Source organism: Protomyctophum parallelum (genome assembly GCF_964188405.1).
Source record: "Protomyctophum parallelum genome assembly, chromosome: 18".
Taxonomy (NCBI): Eukaryota; Metazoa; Chordata; class Actinopteri; order Myctophiformes; family Myctophidae; genus Protomyctophum; species Protomyctophum parallelum.
The window spans coordinates 32,433,359-32,456,249 of record NC_139716.1 but is presented as its reverse complement, the minus strand read 5'-3'; the positions used below and the strand labels follow the sequence as shown (position 1 = coordinate 32,456,249).

The 22,891-nt window shown below is 41.0% G+C and overlaps 2 protein-coding genes across 3 annotated transcripts in view; one reads left to right on the top strand and one right to left on the bottom strand.

Annotated features, from left to right (window-relative positions):
• Positions 1-4,905: 4,905 nt before the first annotated feature.
• LOC310875281 (uncharacterized protein) overlaps positions 4,906-22,891 on the top strand; it is a 42,647-nt gene continuing 24,661 nt past the window's right edge. Inside the window, exon 1 of the mRNA XM_083788466.1 lies at positions 4,906-5,032. Coding sequence (XP_083644592.1) covers positions 4,950-5,032 — 83 coding nt within the window. The 5' untranslated portion in view covers positions 4,906-4,949. The remainder of the gene's footprint in view (positions 5,033-22,891) is intronic.
• LOC310875218 (uncharacterized protein) lies at positions 10,393-15,319 on the bottom strand. Of its 2 annotated transcripts, none has more exons than XM_083788380.1 (4): positions 15,171-15,319; positions 13,504-13,597; positions 12,703-12,750; positions 10,393-11,172 (listed from the first exon to the last, which is right to left on the bottom strand). In XM_083788380.1, exons 2-4 carry the CDS (start codon positions 13,582-13,584, stop codon positions 10,882-10,884), a joined length of 420 nt encoding a protein of 139 aa, XP_083644506.1. In that variant the 5' UTR covers positions 13,585-13,597; positions 15,171-15,319; the 3' UTR covers positions 10,393-10,881. The 2 variants fall into 2 exon arrangements, with proteins under 2 accessions (XP_083644506.1, XP_083644507.1); XM_083788381.1 differs by having other exon boundaries at positions 13,504-13,600; positions 15,171-15,310.

Genomic DNA, 22,891 nt, shown 5'->3' with positions numbered 1-22,891 from the left:
AGCCAAGGCTCCAAAAAGACAGAAGAGTCCAAGAATGCCCTTTTAGGGTTTTTTATTCACCTTTCCAGTCCCGTGCAGATTATGGTACAGTGCGGCCTCGGCAAAGACGAAAACAATATTTGGCCAAAATAACAGATGTACAAACATAAACACACTTGAAGACAACACTACTGAACAACACCTAAAACAAGGAGAAGCTGTAACAGGCCATACCCTGAAGGCTCATACATCTGGATTTTCGGTGGTTAGGTGACCACCGAACTACAACATGACGTCACGAGCCGCGGTGAAGAGCAAACCACCGCTCCAGCCCTTCTCTCTGTTTTTACTCACCACCGCTCAACGTTATTTCAGCTCCGGTGGTCAGCTCACCACCAGAGCGGTGGTCACCTCACCACCGAAAAACCAGGCTATGAATAGGCCTTTACTTTCCAAAGGGCCCTTATGAATTAATATTAACCACCATTAATATGTATCAGTTAGGCCTACTACTTAATGTAATCCCACAGGGGTATCTACTATTATGCAAGTCCAGATGATTTTTTTGTTTATTAATATGTCACCTTGTCACCTCCATTATTTGCAAAGCTCTGGTGTTGGGACAGCCCATCAAAAGAAACGCTCTCTCTATCTCTAGGTCGTCCTCAGAAAAGCCCTCCATCGTCGCTTCCAGTCATCCCGGTTCTCCATACATCTGGCCAGCTCGTTGGTGCTTTGCGCTCCTGCGTCTTTCTTGAGTACATCCACGTATGTTAATGTGGGACGTCCTCTTGATCGATGCCCATGTGTTGGTTCCCACAGCACTACTTTGCTGGCTGGCAGTCCTTGATGTCTTTGGCAGTGTCCTGCTGATCTCATTCTCCTGGCTGCTACTTTCTGGCTCACCCTTGGTATTCCCTCATACATGGTATTGTTGGTAACATGCACGCTCTTGCTGATGTTAAGTACTGCACGCAGCATTCTGGTGTAGCACCCGTCAAGAGACTTCTGCGGGGTTGGCTTCAGGGTCCAGCATTCGCTGCCATATAGGAGAACAGATTCCACCGTTGCATAGAAGAAGCTGAGTTTGATGTGTCGTGGGGAGTTCCATTGGATTGGAGTTCCATACACTGGTCATGCCATTCAGGGCCCTCCATGCAAGTGCCTTCCTCACTTTCAGATCCTGCTCGGTTGAGTTGACCTATGAGTCCAGGTACTTGGAAGTCCTTGACTTCCTTCAGCACAGTTCCTCCTGTTTGTTGTCACAAGAAATACTCTTCCACATTGAAACCGATCTATGATTGAAACACCGCCTTAACACCAAGCAATCATTAGTGGTACATTTAATTGAATACAAACTGAAATACAGTACAGTGTATAGTTGTTGTTTTCTTTTAACTGAATCGTATTAAACGAGGTACTATATTGTTGCATTTGGCGTTGTGTTTGTATACTATACTATGGTTATTGCAACCAAATCAAAGGACATTGATTGGACAGTTGTGATGTGCTACTTTGTGACTAATCTCTCAAGACAGATTTACAGCAAGCAAAACAAACTGCTCTTGTAACTTCTCTGGTAACCTTGCCAGGGAAGAGGTCACAATCTAATAGGACCACAAATACTCTAGGGATGTAATAAAAAACAAACAGATAAGACGAGTCACCCACTTCAAACGGGAAGGCAAACAATCACTTCATTGAGAAGAGGTGAATGTTTTAACTCACAGGGGTGATTTATTAGGGCTGAGACTGAGTTATCGCCATTACATATGGTTCGGGGCCCAGGGTTGAAATTACGGTGCAGTTTGACAGGGAACAGATTGTTGGGTAACTTCATTCTGGTAAAGGAGTAAATATAATATGCCTCTTGTTCCCGATATCGTAAAAAGCGACCTCTCCCATGTCGTAATCAACAAACACCCCAACATTCAGGGGCGGTGTTGTTCAATAACAACGTGGGTCACAAGCTATATTAGAAACTGTTGTCCCTGTTGTCCCTCAGCATCAGGACACAGTAGCCCTGACTGACTCGGATGGAGAACATGGGAGCCTTTTCTCTTCACAGCTTTCAGGGCGACCCCGATGTCCGAGCTAGACTTGTTCTCGGACATCGGGACTTGTTTATTATAGGCATGCATGAAATTAAAGGAATGTGTTATTGAGCACATTTTATGTGTCAGTAGGCATTTCCTTTGTAGAATAATTTATAATTTGGTAGATAAGCTACAGGGAGGATATTGTTTATCTGTCTGCAAGCATGGGGAGGGAGATAGCAGTCACTGAAGCTTTGCAAATTAGCTTCAGGATTACGATGCCACAGTATATTGCAGTGAGTTAGGTTGACCAAACAGTATATGGCTCTGGGACATGTTTTAACTTCTTTCTTTTCTCAGAGGTACAGGAAATTCATCTCCCTCTGTCATGTTCAATTTATTTTAATTTAAACAAAAAAATGTTTTCCCAAAACAGTGAGTGAAAGAGGTTAGGATACCGCATTTATATTATATGTGACCATACCATTAATGCAAACGCCGCCCTTGTGGTGTCCGCAGACGGGAAGCAAGTGACACATGATGGAGTGATGTGTCAGAATTGTCCGGAGAACTCAGAGAGGTTTGACACTCTTCTGTGTCCTGGGGAAGGAAGGGTACAGTTCTGGAGCCTTCTACTTTCAGCCCGGCAGCCATGGGGTTGTGGAGTGGGACATTTGGTATATAGTATTTTTTATTGGCCTAAGATATTGTCTATAATATACCTACATTAATTAATCCACTTGCTGACAGGCTGTCAGCATTTAGCAATTTTTATAGGGGTTTATATGTGACCATACCATTAACATCCTATATAAGGCAAGATTTTCAAACGGCCATATAGCCACTTGACCAAATGTGCCCAATATGTGCTGACCTCATCACATTTGTGATGATGGCTATGGCCGTTTTTAGCCCAAGGAGTGTTTTTTGTTCAAAATGAATGCGTTGAAAGGAAAGGATTCAGAATCATGAAAATCCTCTATACTAGTTTGACAAAAATGTTGACATTTTTGCCTTATATTATAGGATGTTACAGTCCAGAGTCACTGCCACTGAACACAAGAACACAAGGGGACAAAATGCTGTCAACTGAGTGGTGAGGAAAGTGAACCTGGACTGGCCTGGTACAGTCAACACATGAGGAAAAATCATGAGGAAAAGTCTTGTCTATGGGATTTTCTCTTGGCAATATCGGTAGAGGGTGCAGTGGAGTATTTTTCTTCCAGTGGAAAAACAAATCCTTTTCTGGCCATAAAGTGCATTTTATACGTGTGGTGGGGGGGGGCTCAGAGTGCGTCCGTCTTTCTAATGACCAAAAACGCCTTTGTATTGGGGAGTAGCGAAATCGATCTTTTTATTTTAGCAGAAGTCCAAGAGGCTGGTCTGCATTTCATGCGAGGGCAATTAATTGAAAGTCCCATAGCTCTAATGCAACGGCATTAGGGCTATGGACCAGAGCTAATGCATAGCCATGAGTTTTTTTCAAAGCATCTTCAAAAACCAGTGAGTTCCTTTCTTTCCAAACGAAAAAAAACATTCACATTCAGATTCCAGTTAGTTTGTGTTCATCTTGCGGCAGGGGTTCTCAACCCGCGACCCCTAGGGGGTTCGCCAAATTATTTTGGGGGGGTCCCCAAATTATTTAAAAAATGGAAATTAAGAGTGTACATAGTACATGCATAAACTTTCCTTAATGATTATATCTGGTTTCAGTATTAATTTATGATATATTTTCTCTAATATTAAGGTTATTTTTGCAGTTTGTATTGGGGGTGGGGAGGGGGGCCCTGCACTAAGGGGTTGAGAACAAGAGATCAAAGTATTATAGCTATTTACCATAGCATGCAAACTGTGATCATGGTGCCTATGCGTCTGTCCTGTTGGTCCTGTAGCCTCTCACCCATGAGGGGAGACAAGAGACTCAGGGTAACACTTTTAGTTTAAAACAATTATTTATGCTATATTACTGAAATGTGGTTCCATAATACACGACAGCTTCAATACAAAGTTACAAACACAAGACAAAATGTAATGTAGTGTAGTTTCCATTTTCACCATGGAATTTCCAGATTGGATGGAATGTCCAATCTCCATAAATAAACTGGCTCTGTAAGCAAATACATCACTTAAATTAAGATTAATCTTAATCATAATCATAATGAAATAAAAAATGTATAATAGCATTCAAATATTCAAATAATAACAATGGTGACAGCAACGTGTTCTGTTGTATTGACCTAAACATGTCCACAGCAGTGTTGTGTTGAATACCGGAAGACTCGACCCGGTGCTTGCCCGTTTTTCCTCCCGGAATTGTCACCAGTGAGGGGGCTAACTTTGTAATATGCTATTGGCTGTTTGTATTCTTTTTGGAAAAATATAAAAAGATACTCCTGTGGAAAGGCTATATTATTTTACTTATATTGACCCTATAAACAATTTAGTATTATTTAGTATATGTAAGGTTTTGCACACTCAAATGGTACCTCGTCAGATAATCCCCACATATCCTACAACAACTTCTGTGAACAGACTTCACTGTAGTAGCTTTTCATAAATTATATTTGTACTTAGGCTGTCTGCTGTCATGAAAGTTTATAGTTAGAGAAATTCAAAGTCCAGCCGTCTGCTGTCCAGCCTCTCCCACCCCTCACATTGGGGCAAATTCTGGGAGGAAAACAGAAACGGGGCGAGTCTTCTTTTTACCGTTGTGTTCACTGCCTAAAGTTTTATAACAATTTGTACAGTATTTTAATGTAGGCTAACAGCTAACAGAATCAGAAGGTATGCGGCCAGGTTCAGACTTGGCTCAGGGATTAGGACGCCCCTGCCATGCATAGTCCCGAGTCCAGGGAGACGTCCTGACCGTGGGCCTCACCTTCGAGAGATGTTCTGGGATAAAGGGTCAACTCAAAACAGGATGGCTCCCACCTGATGACCCTGACAGCTGGTACTCACAATGCTCCGACCATCCTGCCACCAAAGATTACCAGCAAGAGGAGGAACTTGCAACACCTGTAAGTAGCATCTTGTAGAAGCATCTTTGATGTTTATTTCACCTGTATATCGGTATACGCACGTGTAGAGTATTTCATAAAAGGGCATTATGAAAGAGGCTTTACTTATAGGGACTGACCTGTGTATGGGTCACAGCTCCATATCTCTCTAAAAGACCCAATTTGTACTAGTTTTTAGCGATATTCTCAGCACCATTCATGTTTTGGGGGCGATCATGGCTGCAGTGGTGAGGCCGTCTGGGAAGCATGTCCCCGGTTCGCGCCCTGACCCCGGTCTTTGAGCACCCCTAACACCCCTAAGTCTAACTAGTCCCCCACCACTGTACCTCTAATAATTAGGATGGGTAAATGCAGAGGACAAATTTCACATGTAAACGTGTAAATACACAGTGCCAAAAATACCCCAAAGGAGTGGGGACCAAGTTATTATTTAACCTGAACCACACTGAAAAGATTCTAGCATCCTTGCAACCAATTAAGGATGTTTATTGCCCTGAAGGAAATAAATGGTGTTGGAGACAACACACATGTATGGCTGTAAATAACCCATGTGTGTCAGTGTGTGTGATACTGATACATAATAGACATTCAAGAACCACACCCTAAAAGTTATGTATTTATTTTTATTGAGTTTAAAATATTCCCTTATAAGCTACATCACTGCACAACCAATAGTCAACACATGTTTTGCAATGAATCATCTCACACATGTACATGACAGAAAGGATGTGAAGTTCATCAAGGCTTTCAGACAACACAATAACAACACAATTGAGGTAAAGTTGATTAAAATACAAGGTTATGAAAAGTAAGAGACACTACACTTCAGACCAGAAAAAGAGGAGAACAAACTCAGAAAATGCTAATCATTCAAACTAACAATGTTGCTGTGCAAAAGCTGATAGCCACTGGCACACGTCACTATAAAGCTTTATAACCTACTTTTCTTTTATGCATTATGCATAATGAGTGAGGAAAAAACAAAATCGTACTCTTATATGTACTTGAACACAAGATGTAACATAAAGACACCTTGACCTACAACAGAGAAGAACTTGATGCGAAGGGAACTGCTTGTGTAATGTCACTGTTTTTCCTGAAGCTCTTCTAAGTATTTAATCATCTCATTTTTCATTCTTACTATGCTCATTTCGACGTCCTGCATCATTTTGTCTTGATTGCCATCATCCATGCTCACGGTCTCTTTGACTGAACGAATCAAGGACCTCACATCTTGCAACACGGGCATCACTATCTGATAGATATCTGGAACTCGCTCCATTATAACCTGCACACTGTTTATATATTCCTCCGTTTTATCGATGATCTCAAAAGGGATGTTGCGTGTAGACTCAAATCGCTCCTGGTGAGTGAAAGTAGACAAACATGCATTCATTACATTGATAATGTTTTGTCATATTCATATCTGTCGACTGGTGTCGGTTATTATGAATAAGTTAAGACTAAGAGTATATTGCATACCAGATGTTATGAGAAATGTTCCTTACGGCCCATCAAAATGACTTTATGACTCATTCCACACAAGAGTGGTTCTTCACAGTCCGTTGAAAGTTGTTAAGAATGGTGATTGAATTTGAATCACTCACCTGTACAGCGACTGCTTTTTGTCCCAGGTTCCTTATTGCCTCCGTGTACTGGTCCTGACATTAAGAGTAAACAAAAGTGTGATGTCAACTTTTATATAAAATAAATGTAAAACCGCTTGTGGCATTCTAACACAATGAGTATAAAAACAAACATGGCAGCTGACAAAATTGTAACACAGTCAACCCCCACAGCCACAACCATCAACCATGGAAAACAAGATCTCCAATGTTGTACCATGTACTCTACAGACACTTGCTTCCAATGTGCTTGGTACTCAATATTAAACAGGTTGTAAAAACATAGTTCTGTACCAGTGACAGTGTGTGTCTGTCCGTCATCATACAGTTGGGCAGAGACAGCAGACACATCAAGCCCAGAACTCTGGTAGCTCCAGTCATACTCCGGGTCACTCCTCTGTCTCCAGACATTGTTGTTCTACAGCTGTTAGAGGGAACACAGGACCATGAGAGATTAGAAAATAATATATGATTGTAATTTGTGCACGATTGTTCACTCTGGGTCTCTGAGGCACGCAGTTGATAGCTTGAAAATGTACCTGCCCATTTACAATGTTATCAGTAGGAATTCCAAGCTAATGGCAACTATACTTTTTATGGAAGGTTATCCTGCTAAAATAATAGCCATGGTTCAATTACAAAAGAGTAAAGTACCATTCATTATTTCACTTTCAACTATTAAGTATAGACTGGCTTAGTAAGAATAAAACACAATCAATTGCACAAAAAAATATGCAAGACCATCTGAATCAAAGCACTAATCCAAAGAAAAACACACTGAAATGTCTCAATTACAAATGTTACATTTTGAAATGAGAGAACATCTATGTATCTAAGCTGCGTAACATTGTTTGTGTCCTTACCTGTGTTGTTGTGATGCTGATGTGTGACTGTGAGAACTGAGAAGCAGGCCAGGCATGTGAATGAAGGAAGACACAAATTCACACAGTCACAATCTAGAGACATGGGGTCTTTTTATCTTCAAGGTTGCTCCTCCCTCCAGCTAGGACTTTCGTGTTTGTGTGTGTGTGTGTGTGTGTGTGTGTGTGTGTGTGTGTGTGTGTGTGTGTGTGTGTGTGTGTGTGTGTGTGTGTGTGTGTGCGTTTGTTCTCTCACCAAGACATTTCACACCTATTAACTAATGAATGGTAACATATATTATTTAATGAGAATGAAGACAGAAAATGCCTCAGTGCTGTATATGTTTCTCAAAGTGAATACCAAGATGATAGTGCCATGACACAAGTAACAGAGCTGCAGAATACTTTGATAATATTTGGAATTCATCAATATCACTTCAATTTGACCACTTAAAGATTCTATACTATTAATTACAGTATATGAACCAAAGGATGTGGGTCAATTCATTCAATGATACAGAACGACAGACAATGACTTAAGAGAGAGTGAACTACCAGTCCTAAAGTAGATAAAGAGGGCTCTGTGCCAGCTTTAGGGTATTAGCATAACTGATGTGATCCCCAACCCCCCTTTGGGACAGGAGAGAGATGTTACTGTTATCTGGTTTCTACACATTAATGTAGAATTGTCAGGGACTTGATTGAATCATCTCCAAATTTGAGCCCACAATGAATCAATAAGTCTAATGACCTACTGCTAAATATCAAACTTATATAATAACTACTATAAATAACTATTAACACTGGAACACATTCATTAGCCCACCACATCACTAGTTGAGCATATCAAAGCATAATGAGGGTAAAAACAATTGTCTTAATTTGGCATGCATGACCTTTAATACAGATTACAGAACCAACATAAAAATAATTTAATCTGTTTGAGACAGGATGAATAAAAGAAATACACACCGCCACCGGTGATATGGGAACTTTGGGAAGTTCCCAAAGTTTCCTGATGTGGCAGTTTTACACACTAAACGCGTGAGAATTACGAGGCGAGCAAGGCACTGTCTTGACGATGATGTTTATTTAACGTGCACAGCACGGATGCTGCAGCACAGTCGAATCTCAGGGCAGGCCAGGCACCCATGTTAGGATTCAAAGGTACAGTTTATATCAGTCATAACCCAGAAGGTGGGGCAGAAAGAGACATGAGAGAGAGAGGGGGGGTTTAGGAACAGGATGCAGAGGTAAAGGTGACAGGTGAGCAGGAAACGATCCCAGGTCACAGGAGCCATATGTGTCAGGCACTGTTGTTATCACAGCGTGGTTCCGAGCTTCAAAGCGTTTGTATAGATTCATTTCAATACATTTACATGTCCTTTTGGTGACCGAGTTTGAGTGAATGCGTGATGGGGAAATTCCTTATCATTCCCCATGAGTGTTCAGTCACATGGGAAAATAAAATTAGTTAGTGGGTTCCTGGAAAAGGGGGTTTGGGTAGTATCTTGATTGATGATGGAGGGAGATTAGCCACCTTATCACCTCGACCGTTTTCTGACCGAGGAAGTGAGAGGGCACTGACCAGTGTTCTGGTCAGCTTTATTTGGCTTAGGCATCATAAACCTGTCAGTCGTATATACACTCCTATCCCAGATCTAACTAGACTCAGTATGAAGATCTATGGCATACAGCTGTGTCCAGATATGTTATCATTGTGGTGCAGTGGGAGTGCACCGGTGTCCTTGTGTGTGTGCGTGCGTGTGCATGGGGCTCTATAGGAGCTTTCCCTATTTGGGCATATGTTATTGACCAATTAAAGAATAGTCAGCCCCATAACAATATCATACACCATTTTCCTTTCTTTTTCCTAATACACCATTGTCATAGTACTTGGAGTCTATGACATCAGTACTGTGACGTTACATCATGTTGATGACATCAGGGATCACCATACTATATGTATATGCGCATAAAAGGGACATAAAGTATACAGACATACTTCCAGTCACAACAAGTTGCCATGTGACACGCTTTGTGTGAGCTTGTAGTCAGCTACTTTCACTACTTAAGTTATTTAATTACATTTGAAAAATAAGTTTTTAATTCATAACAAACATGGCAGAAACCTTGTCCAGTGAAAATGGGCGTGAGGAATCCAAGGGGAAATTATGTTCATTGTATGATGCCTCATGCCTTTGGCCTGGCAATAGTACAATAACTACCCAAGCAACACATAGGTTCCAGTATCACACCTTCCGCTGCAGAACCCAATAACTGATGAATATAACATACTATAATAGTCACAGTGCAGTAGTATTGTGTATTCAAATTCTGATTGGCATGCTTTTCTAAAATGATTAGTACAGGAACAGCATTTAAGCAGCAGCAGTGTGTGAGCATTCACAGTAAATTTGTAAATATGTCACATTCACTTCAGAAATCAGATTAGGTTTAGGTTTCACTTTTGCCTAAATTAAATCATGCTCATGGCAGCCCAGTGTGCCTTCTAGTAAGTGTGCATGTTATTTTTTGGAAATGTATTTTTCCGACGACTTCTCACACTACACTCAAACTCTTTACCAAATTGACAGCCCAAATATCGTGTACACGCACGCACACAGACACACACAACATAACGTTGACGTGCCCATGTTACAGTACAAGCGTTTGGTTTGTGAACAATGTATTGTATACTTTCATTACTGTAATGTACTGTACATGTGTATAGTATGTGGTGAATAACACTTTTACTGAACACATCAAGGATGAACAAAACATTCTTCTACAGTAAAGACTTTGTGACAATATTTAACAACTGTGGTAGAAAATTATACGTTAACAAAACTACTAGAAACATACTGAGACGGTCTCGAGGTAAAGAGTTTATTTATTCAAAGTTTATTAAAAAGGCTTTGTTCAAGAACGGGAGCAAAAAGAGAAGGCTATGGCAGTGTGTAACAGAACAGGATGGACTCTAGTCTAGTTAGTACTGAGGGAATGTGTTTGCTGAGAGCATTGCTAAGTAGTAGAAGTACCAATGGAAGGCAATCTCAAACAGTCAGGTCAACAGGATGCAGACACAGAAGTGATATTATAAGCTCACATTATGCTTGTACATCAACAATTCTTGGCAAATGGTCCCCCCAGAGTAGGCAGCTGCACTTCAAGTCGTTAAGAGAAAGTATATACACTGACAGATACAGATACAGAAACGTTGGTCTTAAATAATAATAAAAGGTTATTGCATCGTGACTATGAGCTGTGCCTGTGCGACCACTTTTCTTTGAAAACAGTTATTTCCTTTGGTGGTCAGCACCTTCTTATACTATTGGTGTGCGCTCCTGTTCCATTGTTTTCCTTAAAGAGAAATCTGGGCCTTATCAGCCATTGCATAGGTTTCGTTGATGACATGACCAAACTGGTTTTTAGCTCGAGCCAAGCTCACCTCCATTAGCTCATGCTCTTCCTTCAACCCAAGTAAGTCCTGGTTGGCTTTGGCAATCAAGGTGTCCATTATTTTATACATCGGCAGTAACTTCAGCAGCATCTGCGTGGGGCCTCTCCCAATGATGTCCTGCATCGTTTCGGTATGGCGTGCAAATTCAGCAATCAACTCCTGAGAGGTTGTACGGACTGACTGAATGACCTCCTGGTGAAGGAAGGTTCATAGTTGTAGTCAGTCATTAGGTGATGCATTGCATACCGTAAAGTAACACATTAAAGTATGCAAGAATGTTCTATTAGAGGGTGTTTCGGTGTAAGTAACGCTCAAGTAATATAACGTAACCATCTTACTACTGTGTTTGTTCCCTATAGCACCCACAGGGCCCCTTGATATCAAGTCATGTTGACCCCAGAATGGCTATTCGAGGGCCGGTCTACTTTGTGTTGGTTCTGTGCATGTCTTCAACCAATTATAATCACTAAGATTTAGCATGTCTTTCATAAAAAGGTTGATCATTATTCTGTGCAATTATATTAATGTTTTCTCTCTGACTGATTCTTCGTCCTCACTCCTCATTCTCCCCCTCACCTCTCTCTCTGAACTGGGACAATATAATACTTGTGGCCCAGGCCGTAGCGTAACGGTCTGGGCACCGGACTGGTAATCCAGTCGCAGTGTGCCGCGGGTTCGACTCCCGGACCCGACACGGCCTTTACTGCATGTCATCCCCCCATCTCTCTCCCGTTTCCTGTCAGCCTACTGTCTGTCCCTTCAAAAATCAATAAAAGGCGTAAGCCGCAAAAAAATATCTTAAAAAAAAAATATATATAATACTTGTGTCCTGCTTTCTCATGTTATGTTGCTTGAAGATTCTGCCACGAGCACATCTGTCAATTAACAAGCGCGTATTTATAAGTGTAATAATTATCACTTTGAATCATTTGAGACAGCTTTTGCAACACTTATTCCTCAACCGTTATAGTGTACAAATTACCGAGAAGGAATTGAAGCAAAGCTGTCTTTGTGGGTTTAAGTCACAGATATGTGCGCACACACATTAGTCCGGTTGCAAGTAACATGATGAACAAAGAAACACACAGAGTTTTTTATCAGTACAGATAAAAAAGGGAGGGGGCTGGTTTCAGAGAGAGAGCCTGGACATCAAATATGAGTAACTGCCGACTCTCGGCGGCGAGCAGTGTCCGTGACCTTGGGGCCCAGAGGTGGAGGAACTGATACCACTAGGCACCCATAGAAAGTCTTCCTAACAGTTTTCCACTGTGTTCAGGAGGGCTGGTCTCCTGTTTGTTACCGTTTCTCTCTTATTATTTTATCTGTATGTTGTATAGGAAAATGACTGCAGAAAATAAAGCAAAGTTAAACTCAACGGACATGTTTTGGAGATCAGTTTGTACTGGCACACGTAAGAACTTCCACCTGGCCGTCGGCAACCAGTAGTGCCATTAAGTATAGGACTTTAGGCACTACAGTAGCATCTGTCTAAAGTTTAAATAACGTCTAAATAGCTGTTGAATCGACTCTTAACTGATTTAACCATTTTAGGCCTGAGGCTGATTCTAAACACGCCTTCTAAATCCTGACCTAAGTTTTCTGAAAAACTATATACATTTTTGAATACTGTACAGAACCCCAAAATGGGTTCCAGGCCTGAAGGGGTAAAACACCAAAAGGGGTTCTACTGTAGTTGAAACAGAAAAATTAAGATTCTCTCACCCTTGCAGCTTCTGCATTTTCTATGGTCTGACACACCTCCACTGTGTCCTGCAATTAACAGTAAACAATAAATACAAGTGTAGAAGTTGAGGTTAGTGTGAATCAAGTGATATGCATTATGAAAATGACAACGATTCCTTTCCTTCCAACAGAATGACTGGAGCTAAACAAAAGAAGAAGAACAAAAAAATACTTCAAGATGCAGTGAGCTTGTAGTTTTGAGGTACTTTTTACTATACTTTATACATCATCTACTATTCTACTCCACTACATCAAGTCAAATATTGTACTTTACTCCACTACTACAATTCTTTGAAAACTTCAGGGAAGGGATGGAAAATTGCGAGAGGCAACAATCTGGCCATGCGAGACTACGTGGCCAGGTGGTGGTACTATTGGTATCCGGAGAACTCGCCAGTTTACCAACTCGCCGCGATTTAGTGCATTTTAGTTTTACTTCACCTTCATTTAAATTGCATTGAATTGAGAGAGAGAGGATAGTTGTTTAGAGTTAACACTAGAGAAAGTAGGAATGCCAAAGGTTTAAACACCAAAGTACCGAAACAATAATTAATTAGTAAACAATTCCTGAAATGGTAGGCCTACTTATCATTGGTATTCACATACTCATCTTTTTATCATCATCTAGCTGACCATTTAATTGCACAAAATAATTTGATCACTTCGGAAACTAACTATAACATCTGTGAGTTTGACACACTACACTGATGAAGACAGCATGTTAGCATAACGATGAAGAATTCACGCCGTGGCGAGTTCTCCGGTATTCCTTGTATTTACCGTGCAGCGCCATGCACCATTGGTCAGAGACAGCAGACCCAGCAACAAGCCCAGGACTCTTGCAGCTCTGTCACCAGACATTGTTGTTCTGCAGCTGCTTATAGGGAATACAGGACATTGAGTGATTAGAAAAGAATAAGTGATCACACACACACACACACACACACACACACACACACACACACACACACACACACACACACAGTTATGCCCATATATGGAGATCCCTGACTGTGATCCATATTAGGCCCATATTTGGGAATGATAACCACTGTGGTTGCTGCAAAGGTCGCAGTTAACTATGGAATCATCACGGTGACCTGGGCACCTGGGGGCTTGCCTGGGTTGAGTGATGGGAATTGTGAGTGTCATGAGTCGTGACAGAGTGACGGGGATTGTGGGTTAAGGCTCATACATAGTCTGGATTTACGGTGGTGGGGTGACCACCGAACTACAACATGACGTCACGAGCCGTGGTGAAGAGCAAACCACCGCCACCGCTCCAGCCCTGCTCTCTGTTTTTACTCACCACCGCTCAACGTTATTTCAGCTCCGGTGGTCAGCTCACCACCGGAGTGGTGGTCACCTTACCACCGAAAATCCAGACTATGAATAGGCCTTTAGGTGTCAAAAACACAAGATTCCATAGTTAACCTTCAGTCGCAATTATGGACCATATTTGTTCATTACACTTGTGTAATGTTCCACCAGCTACATGTTTTAATATTGGTACTTGTATTAGAGTCATGGGTATTTAACCTTGAGCAATAAATCATACGTAGCCATACAAGGCATACATCATAATAACACATTGCATGCTGGCATCCGGGACACTGGTTTTCCTGTCATTGTTTGCCAAACTACATAAAAAGACCACAGAGACTCTTGTTCTCCCGAATAACGGGATGTGTGGCACTGTGGCGATGGCTAATACAGATAAGCAACATCTGTTGTCCTTGCTCAGGCCAAAAAAAAAATTGCGTATGGTTAAAAGTTGGACTCAACTGGCTTATGAAACAAAATGTGGAACGCCCTACCAACAGTCATTAAGACATGCGAAATTGCGAATCCCTCGACTTCTTCAAAACCGCCCTCAAAGGGCACCTACGGACGGGTGCAATTCGAAACTGGCCCCTATAAAATCTGAATTCCCCACCCACCCCTTTCCCCCCTCACTGTAGGCTATGTTTGTTTTCCTTTTTTACCTCCTCCATGATGATTTCCTGTTTTTGGTGTATATCTGTACGCCTCTAAATATTATGATGGATTGAAAAGTGTAATGCTTTATGGTGTTGTCCACAGTTAACAGTTTTGTATTGAGTTGTGCTTGAAATGTACTGTCATTCTGCTGTTAATAAATACTTCAATCAATCGAAACGGTCCAGCTACTGCTACGCAAGGCTTTTCAAAGCGCGTGCGCACAAACGCACACACGCACTTTTAATTTAATTGCACTAGCACATTATGCACAATAGCTACATTTAAGACAAAATGAGAACATAGTAGCATATGAGGCTTAGCATCCAAGCTAACATTGTTACATAGATACAATGCATGCATATGAATTAGCTTTCAAGTTCCAACAATAACAACTATATCAAAAACTGAAAATGCACAAATAATATATCAAATAATTCATTTGCATATTACATTCAAAATAAACTTACAGGTTTAGACCTTCAAAATCCACAAAATAAAAAGTAGTACGCTTGTCGCTTGGAGACTGAAGCTTGAACTGTCTTTGTGCTCCTCTCCTCTCATACTATTTGTGTTTTGTCATGTGCTTATATATAAACACAGTTGAGCTGGGTACGGCAAGACAGGCGGACCATAAAGTACACAAAAAAGAAAAATACTGAATGCAATATAACATTTCACCACTAGATGTCATAGAAAATAAACACATTTGATCTCTTCTGATATTCTAGATCCCTTTTGTCTTTTGATCATCTACAAGCCTACACCGCGTTGCAGACTATTTTTGGCAAAGAGATTCGGTTTAGAACTTTAGACGGAAACAAGCAATCCAAGTTTCTTATTTTATTCATTGAAAACTTGAAATGGGACATTATGCATAGCGAGTACTTAAGTAGCCTATATTCTAAATTGCAGTATTGATCAAGTACTTTTTCCACCACTGCCAATATTGTAACTCAAGTCTGTTTCACTAGACTAGATCAGTGGTTTCTCATATCAAGGCCCATTATTTATTCGGCATTTGAGCCATTGACCACCATTTGATGACATTTAGCCTTGCAGACCCAAAACTACGAATATTTTGTTGTCGTTGGATAAGATTTTGTACACAATTCCATGATGTATTGATTGGTACCATAGGAGAGAAAACAGGCAAACATTGAATTCTACATTCTCTAATTGTGTAGACTCCTGTAAATTAATTAATGCACACTGTAAGCACATGTTTAACAATAATTTAACTCTTGGACCCATACGGGTCAATTTGGTTTCATTTACACAACAGTTAAAGATCTAATACGTACATTGTGTCCTGTAAGATACAGCTAAGGGGCCTCTCCTGACATCTTATATTGCCAGTTACTGGTAACATGGTAACATATACATTCTCACATTATGGATGTACACGTACAGGTCAGAATCATGTCACACAGAGCAGAACATATCGTATAACTTAATTAGGAATCATCATTTTTACTTTACAGGTCCTAACGTGGCATGAGTCAATTGAGGTTGCGTGATTACACAAGATACATTAAGAGGTCACAAAGTTCATATTGGTGTGCAGGTGGAGAGTTTGGTTAGACGAGTAGACGAGAGGCCCCTGTTGCCATCCTTCCTGTGTCTCTTCCTGCCCAGTGAGAAACTTCTCTTCGGTGGAACAAGCATGCAGGTGTAGCTAACAGGAAATAATATCACATACAGTGTGCAGTTGCAGATGGTGCGATAAGCACCCCGACTGTGGTATGCACATTGAGGTGTGCAGTTCAACACCAGCGAAACTTATAATAATAATATATTGCATTTTTATAGCGCTTTATGGTGTGGCACACTGAGCACAATGTTTATAACATGACAGAGAAAACAGCCTACACATGACAATGTGCATGGTTATAATGTTTAAGCATGGACACATAATACCATAATATACTCAGAGAAACTATGATCACACTATGTGTTGGAATATCCTTCTGTTGAGATATCTTTTGCTTATATCCTCTACAATTATATTGTTGTCAAATCATATCCATTAATCTTAAAAAGTGCCAATTAGTTATGACATAGTGTGATGTGTGATAATATAGTTTTGCTGAATATTATGAGTATATTATGTTATTGTGTGTCATATGCTTGAACACTTGACCCACATTATTATTTGTAGGTTGTTTTCCCAAAAGAATACCACATGAAGCAGTTCATTCAATCAATCCTAACATGATACCCAGACATGTTGTAGATACTGTGACAATGTATAATAGTTATCCTCTCACAGGGCAAAAAGCCCGATGCTAACATGATACCCAGACATGTTGTAGATACTGTGACAATGTATAATAGTTATCCTCTCACAGGGCAAAAAGCCCCATGCTGTCACACCAGGCCAGAAATTGGCACCTCTCAGGAAGTATTGAGAAACGAACATACATCCATAGCAACTCAAGTGTTCAATCGATGACTGTTAACCCGTTCCCATCATTCTAAAGGCTGTGTTGATTTGATTTTCCAAGAAAAAGCAGACGTCTCCCAGAAGGGGACGCACAGAAATGATGATTCAGTGGAAATTACCTTTTGCAAAACAGCCTACACATGACAATGTGGTTATAATGTTTAAGCATGGACACATAATACCATAATATACTCATAATAGTCAGATAAACTATGATCACACTATGCCACAAACAACTTGGTTGCCACTTTCAAGATTACAGGATATAATTTGACAAAAATGTTATGTGTACACCTAATGCAAGCTTCTTGCAAGGTTCTCACAAATAGCCTCATGTTTTTCCACTGTCTGTATCTAGTAAGAAGCCCTGAGGGCGATAAGTGGCGAGGTCGTGTGTACACATCCGTCTGGGTGACGGCAGACTGATGGGCGAGCATCTTATACTGGCCATATATGGAGCGTGTCGAGTGTAGGCTATACAGGGTTTGATGAGGTCAGATCAACATATGGAATGTCAGAACATGTCAGCTCCATACATGGAGATCTAAGGTTGGCAGCGGGGGCAGTGTCTTGAGTGTACAGGGTTTGATGAGGGCCCAGGTAGGGCCGGGCCTTAATTTTCTGGCCTGTTGAGAACTCTAGTTGTCGCCGACTGCACTAATAATTTTGTGGCGGACCTGTCTTGAATAGACAGGTATCAGTCAAAAGGGATACATCGAAGAGGGACGGGTGGGGAGGAACAACATATGGAATGTCAGAACAGGTCAGCTCCATATATGGAGATCTAAGGGTTTGAGGTCAGATGTAGAGTTGCTGGCGGGTCCATATATTCAGATCTAGGTGATCATCGAGTCTTCTCCATGTATGGTTATCCAGGGTTAGATGAGGTCAGTGTAGTGATCTTCATATATGGAGGAGTGATGTCATGAGGCGTGACCATATATGGAGGTGATGTCACGAGGTGTGACCATATGGTGTGACCGTGTGACTGATGGGTTTAGCAGGTTTTCATACAGCGCCCCTCACTTCACAAGGGTGTGATTTTATTATTATAAGTCTGACTTTTTGCGAGGTATTGGGTATTTTCCATGTTATGTGGAGATTTGTAAACACAAACGACTCACACAGGCGGCGTAGGAGAACTAATACTAAATGTAATGTAAGTATCCAGTGATCCCTAAATTAATTCAGGTCGGAATCACTCATCACTGGCTGGGCACTATAAATAATTCACACCAATTTGAGTTATTATAATCGAAACCTGTGGAGGGCAGCATTGCACAGCCTGCCGGGCGGAGACTAACGAAGAAGAAGGAGGGACGACTAGTGTTTGTTGCTTTTTACAGTCTGGCTCCGTCTTTTGAGCTAATTTAGAACTTCCTGTCTGAGAGCTAGCTAATTTAAGACATCCGGTTGCCTTCAGAATAAAATAAGGTTATTTAATTAATAATTATTACATTACATTATTAGTATTATTATTACATTACAGTTATTGTAAAGACACACATTATGTTTCTGTGTAAAAATAAGTAATTAAATAACATCAAAAAGTTATCTAAATGGATAAATGCTATTCACTGGAGTGAATATTCTATTATATTCTAAAAACGACTTATAAATCCTAAAGCCTTGTCTATACTTCACTGTGCAACGGTCCTATGCTGGACAATAGCAGATATGCAAACTCACAGCACATCTCATTCAAGACACTGAACTTGCAGATCTGCCATTTTTGAACACACTATAAAGTTAACCATTTATCATGCTGCTCTACGTGGCACTGCATTCTGTGACATTAAACCAAATGGCATTTTCCACTCTATGACACTACTGTTCTACATTTTTGTCTAATAAAATAGGCTATTAATTGAATCAATCAAACTGCATTAACTAACAGAGATACTACTAACCAAGCTATCCATGTCAACATGCTCTATAGGAGTCTCAATAACAGGTATAAGTAACGTTTAATGTTTAGTAATTTTAATGTAGCAGAAGAGGCCATTCATTGAACAGAGTTTTGCACAATTTTAACATCCCAGATCGATTGAAATATGAATCTACTGTGCTGTGCTACACCATGATATATTAAGAGTACAATAACATTCCATTGTGAATAAAAACGTATTAACCACAGTGTAATGCTAAAGGTTTCATCACAGGGCTGTCTGCTTCATGTAATATCATTAAAAGTGTTGTTGGTGACAGTTATATGAGTTGGAAGCATAAAGACCCATTTTAACCCTCAATGGCTTCCTTTCTGACAAATAACGTTATTGTAAAAAATTCACGCGTTCATATGTACCTATTTTGCATTAGAAGCGGATGGGACCAAGGGACCCGGATGTAACGTAGGGGCAATATGACTACAATATGACTACAATAGGTTAAATCTCGCGGGCGTGGCCTCACACCGGAAGGAAGTGCCGCCGCCCTCAAATACGGAAGAGACGCGTGGAGGTAGGTTTGGTCAGTGTTTGTTTGGAAGTGCCACGTCACCATCGGTCTTCGGAGCAAGTAAGTGATAAATGTTATTTAATACTTAACGCTGTTGTTGTTTGTGTGTTCAAACGTCTATCACTTGAAGTTACTTGTTATGATGTTTATATATGATGTTTGTACGAAACTGTAAAACAGTGTTTCAGTAGCCGAATGGTTAGTGTCGAAGGTTTATAAACAACTATGCCCGGCCTCAATGTTTACTAACCGTCGACAGTACCCACTCGACTACCGAAACACGGCTTTAAAGAGTAGTATTTACATATCTAAACACAACAAGTAACTTCAAAAGTGATAACATGTTTGAGCCACGGACCACCATTTCACATTAATAGACTCTCACAATGGTGGTCAGTGGCTCAAATGGGTCTGAGAGACTAGATGGCCTCAAATGTTGGTCCGTGGCTCAAACGCTGAATAAATAATCGACTAGAGGTGAGAAGAGTATTGTCTGGTAGGTAAAAGGACAAACATTCTGTGAAAATTGGCACGAAGCAACAAACATTCTTTGAAATTGGTGGGAAACGATCCCGGGCACTCATGTTAACAAAGCTCAGTCACTAACCACTATCGCTATGCTACAATCAGCATTATAAAATCCAAGGATCAAAAGTAGCAATCTTCTACATTCTCTAATTGTGTAGTTTTTTGGAAATTAAGCAGATGCTTAACAACAATTGAACTATTGAGAGTGTAAAGATCTACTATTGGGGTCAATTTGGTTACCTAAATTAAATTGCTCTGTATTGTGACAGTAATCATTGCTATAGAGTGTGTGTTCAGTAACAGTGTTAAATAGCTCTATAGTGTGACAGTAATCATTGCTATAGTGTGTGTTCAGTAACAGTGTTAAATAGCTCTATAGTGTGACAGTAATCATTGCTATAGTGTGTGTTCAGTAACAGTGTTAAATAGCTCTATAGTGTGACAGTAATCATTGCTATAGTGTGTGTTCAGTAACAGTGTTAAATAGCTCTATAGTGTGACAGTAATCATTGCTATAGTGTGTGTTCAGTAACAGTGTTAAATAGCTCTATAGTGTGACAGTAATCATTGCTATAGTGTGTGTTCAGTAACAGTGTTAAATAGCTCTATATTGTGACAAAATCATTGCTATAGTGTTTGTTCAGTAACATAGGTCTCCCGGTCTCTCCAGTTTTTTGTTAAACACAGTCCCATAGTAACGGTACCTCTCATTCAGTCCCATTCACTCCCATTCACTTTTATTCACTCCCATTCAGTCACATAGTAACAGTACACCCCATTCAGTCCCATTCACTCTCATCGTATCAGTCCCATAGTAACAGTACCTCCCATTCACTCCCATTCACTCAAATAGTATCAGTCCCATAGTAACAATACCTCCCATTCACTCCCATCCACTCCCATAGTATCAGTCCCATAGTAACAGTACCTCCCTTTCACTCCCATTCACTCCCATAGTATCAGTAACTCCCATTATCTTGCAACACAGCAGCCAAGTATATGCAGAACACATATACACGCATTTGACACAAACAACAAGACAATTTACATACATAAAGACATGAAGACAAGAGCAATATCCACCGCTTAGATTATCCTGTGGCTACTACAACTCCTGATTAAACCCTTTTCTATTTATTAAAGAGCTGGAGAGACAGGAATATTCCTGTTACTGAACACACACTATAGCAATTATTACTGTCACAATAACTTTGTACTTTTGCTACTGATGTTTGTGTGCAACATTTGAGCTGGTGTCAAGTCACCTTAATTCAAGTGATAGATTATATACAGGGGCATGCCATATGGTCTACCTGCACAGCCTTTGTGATTACTGGTAGATCACGATGTACCTTTTGGGCACCCCTGCAATACAGGATTCCTGTCCAGAATAGTTTTTTATTAAATATAGAGGGTTTAAGTGTAGGGTTTGTCATGTTGGTGTTCTCTATAACTTTTCGTCCTGGGCATGACGTTAAACTGTCCAGTGTAACTCCAAGTTACATGGGGTGGGTATGGTTTGAGAGTTTGTGATGCTCAGTTCTTTTTTTGCGTCTCGGTTCCTCAGGTGGAAGCTGCATAGTTGGGTTTTTGATGGGTTGGGTTTCAAGTGGCTGGTCGTTTGTTTAGATATTGAAAAGGAGGGGGGCGAGCGCGCTACCTTGTGGGAGGCCGTTCTTTTCGGCTTTCCATTTACTCCTCTGGTCATTTAACTGAAAATAGAAGCGCCTGTTGTTGAGGAGGCTTTTCCTGACCATTGTGCGGTGTTGGACAGTGTCGTAGGCAGCAGAGAGATCTCTGAATGCTGCTCCAGTTATTTGTTTCCCCTCAAACCCATCCTCAATGTGTTGGGTGAGGTTGAGCTCTGTCCAGCACAGGAGCGGCTGGGACGGAAACCAGCTTGGTCTTTAGTCAGCTTGGTATCTATGAGTGGCAACAAGGCGTTGGAGTAGCAGCTTCTCATATAGCCTTGTAGGTGATGCAGAGGGAAATGGGTCGGTAGCTCTTTGTGGATAATGGGTCTTTGCCAGGTTTAGGGATTGCAACCACTTTGGCCTTTTCCCAGACAGAAGGGATGGTTTTCTGTGCTATGCATGTGTTCAGCATCCCCACAAGCCAGGTCTTTGCGTTGGGTCCCAGGTGCTGTAACATTTCTGCCAGTAGGTCATCAGTCCCTGCTGCTTTTCCGGGTTTCAACTTTCCCATTGCAGTTTCAAGTTCTTCTAGGTCGAAGGGTTTGGTTTGAGGGCTGGCTGATTGTGGTTGGTCTGATACCACTGTGCGATGGTATTCTCCTGTGGGTCGGTGGCGGTCTTGGTCACAACTGGTGGCCAACAGTTGTAACCAACACCGCCACCGACCCACATAGAATACCATCGCACAGTGGTATCAGACCAACCACAATCAGCCAGCCCTCAAACCAAACCCTTCGACTTAGAAGAACGTGAAACTGCAATGGGAAAGTTGAAAACCGGAAAAGCAGCAGGGATTGATGGCATACTGGCAGAAATGATACAGCACCTGGGACCTATCGCAAGGACCTGGCTTGTGGGGATGCTGAACACATGCATAGCACAGAAAACCATCCCTTCTGTTTGGAAAAAGGCTGGAGTAGTTGCAATCCCTAAACCTGGCAAAGACCCATTATCCCCGAAGAGCTACCGACCCATTTCCCTCCTCTGCATCACCTACAAGCTCTATGAGAGGCACTACAATTTCTGAACAGACTATATTTACATCAATATGTCTGGGTCCCCACCT

Bases quoted from the DNA above. Each gene is read 5' to 3' on its own strand.
- LOC310875218 (XM_083788380.1), bottom strand. From the start codon at position 13,584: ATGTCTGGTGACAGAGCTGCAAGAGTCCTGGGCTTGTTGCTGGGTCTG. The intron at 12,751-13,503 runs GTAAATACAAGG...TGTTAATTGCAG, and splicing joins ATGGTGCATGGCGCTGCACG to GACACAGTGGAGGTGTGTCA. The intron at 11,173-12,702 runs GTGAGAGAATCT...TTCCTTCACCAG, and splicing joins AAAATGCAGAAGCTGCAAGG to GAGGTCATTCAGTCAGTCCG.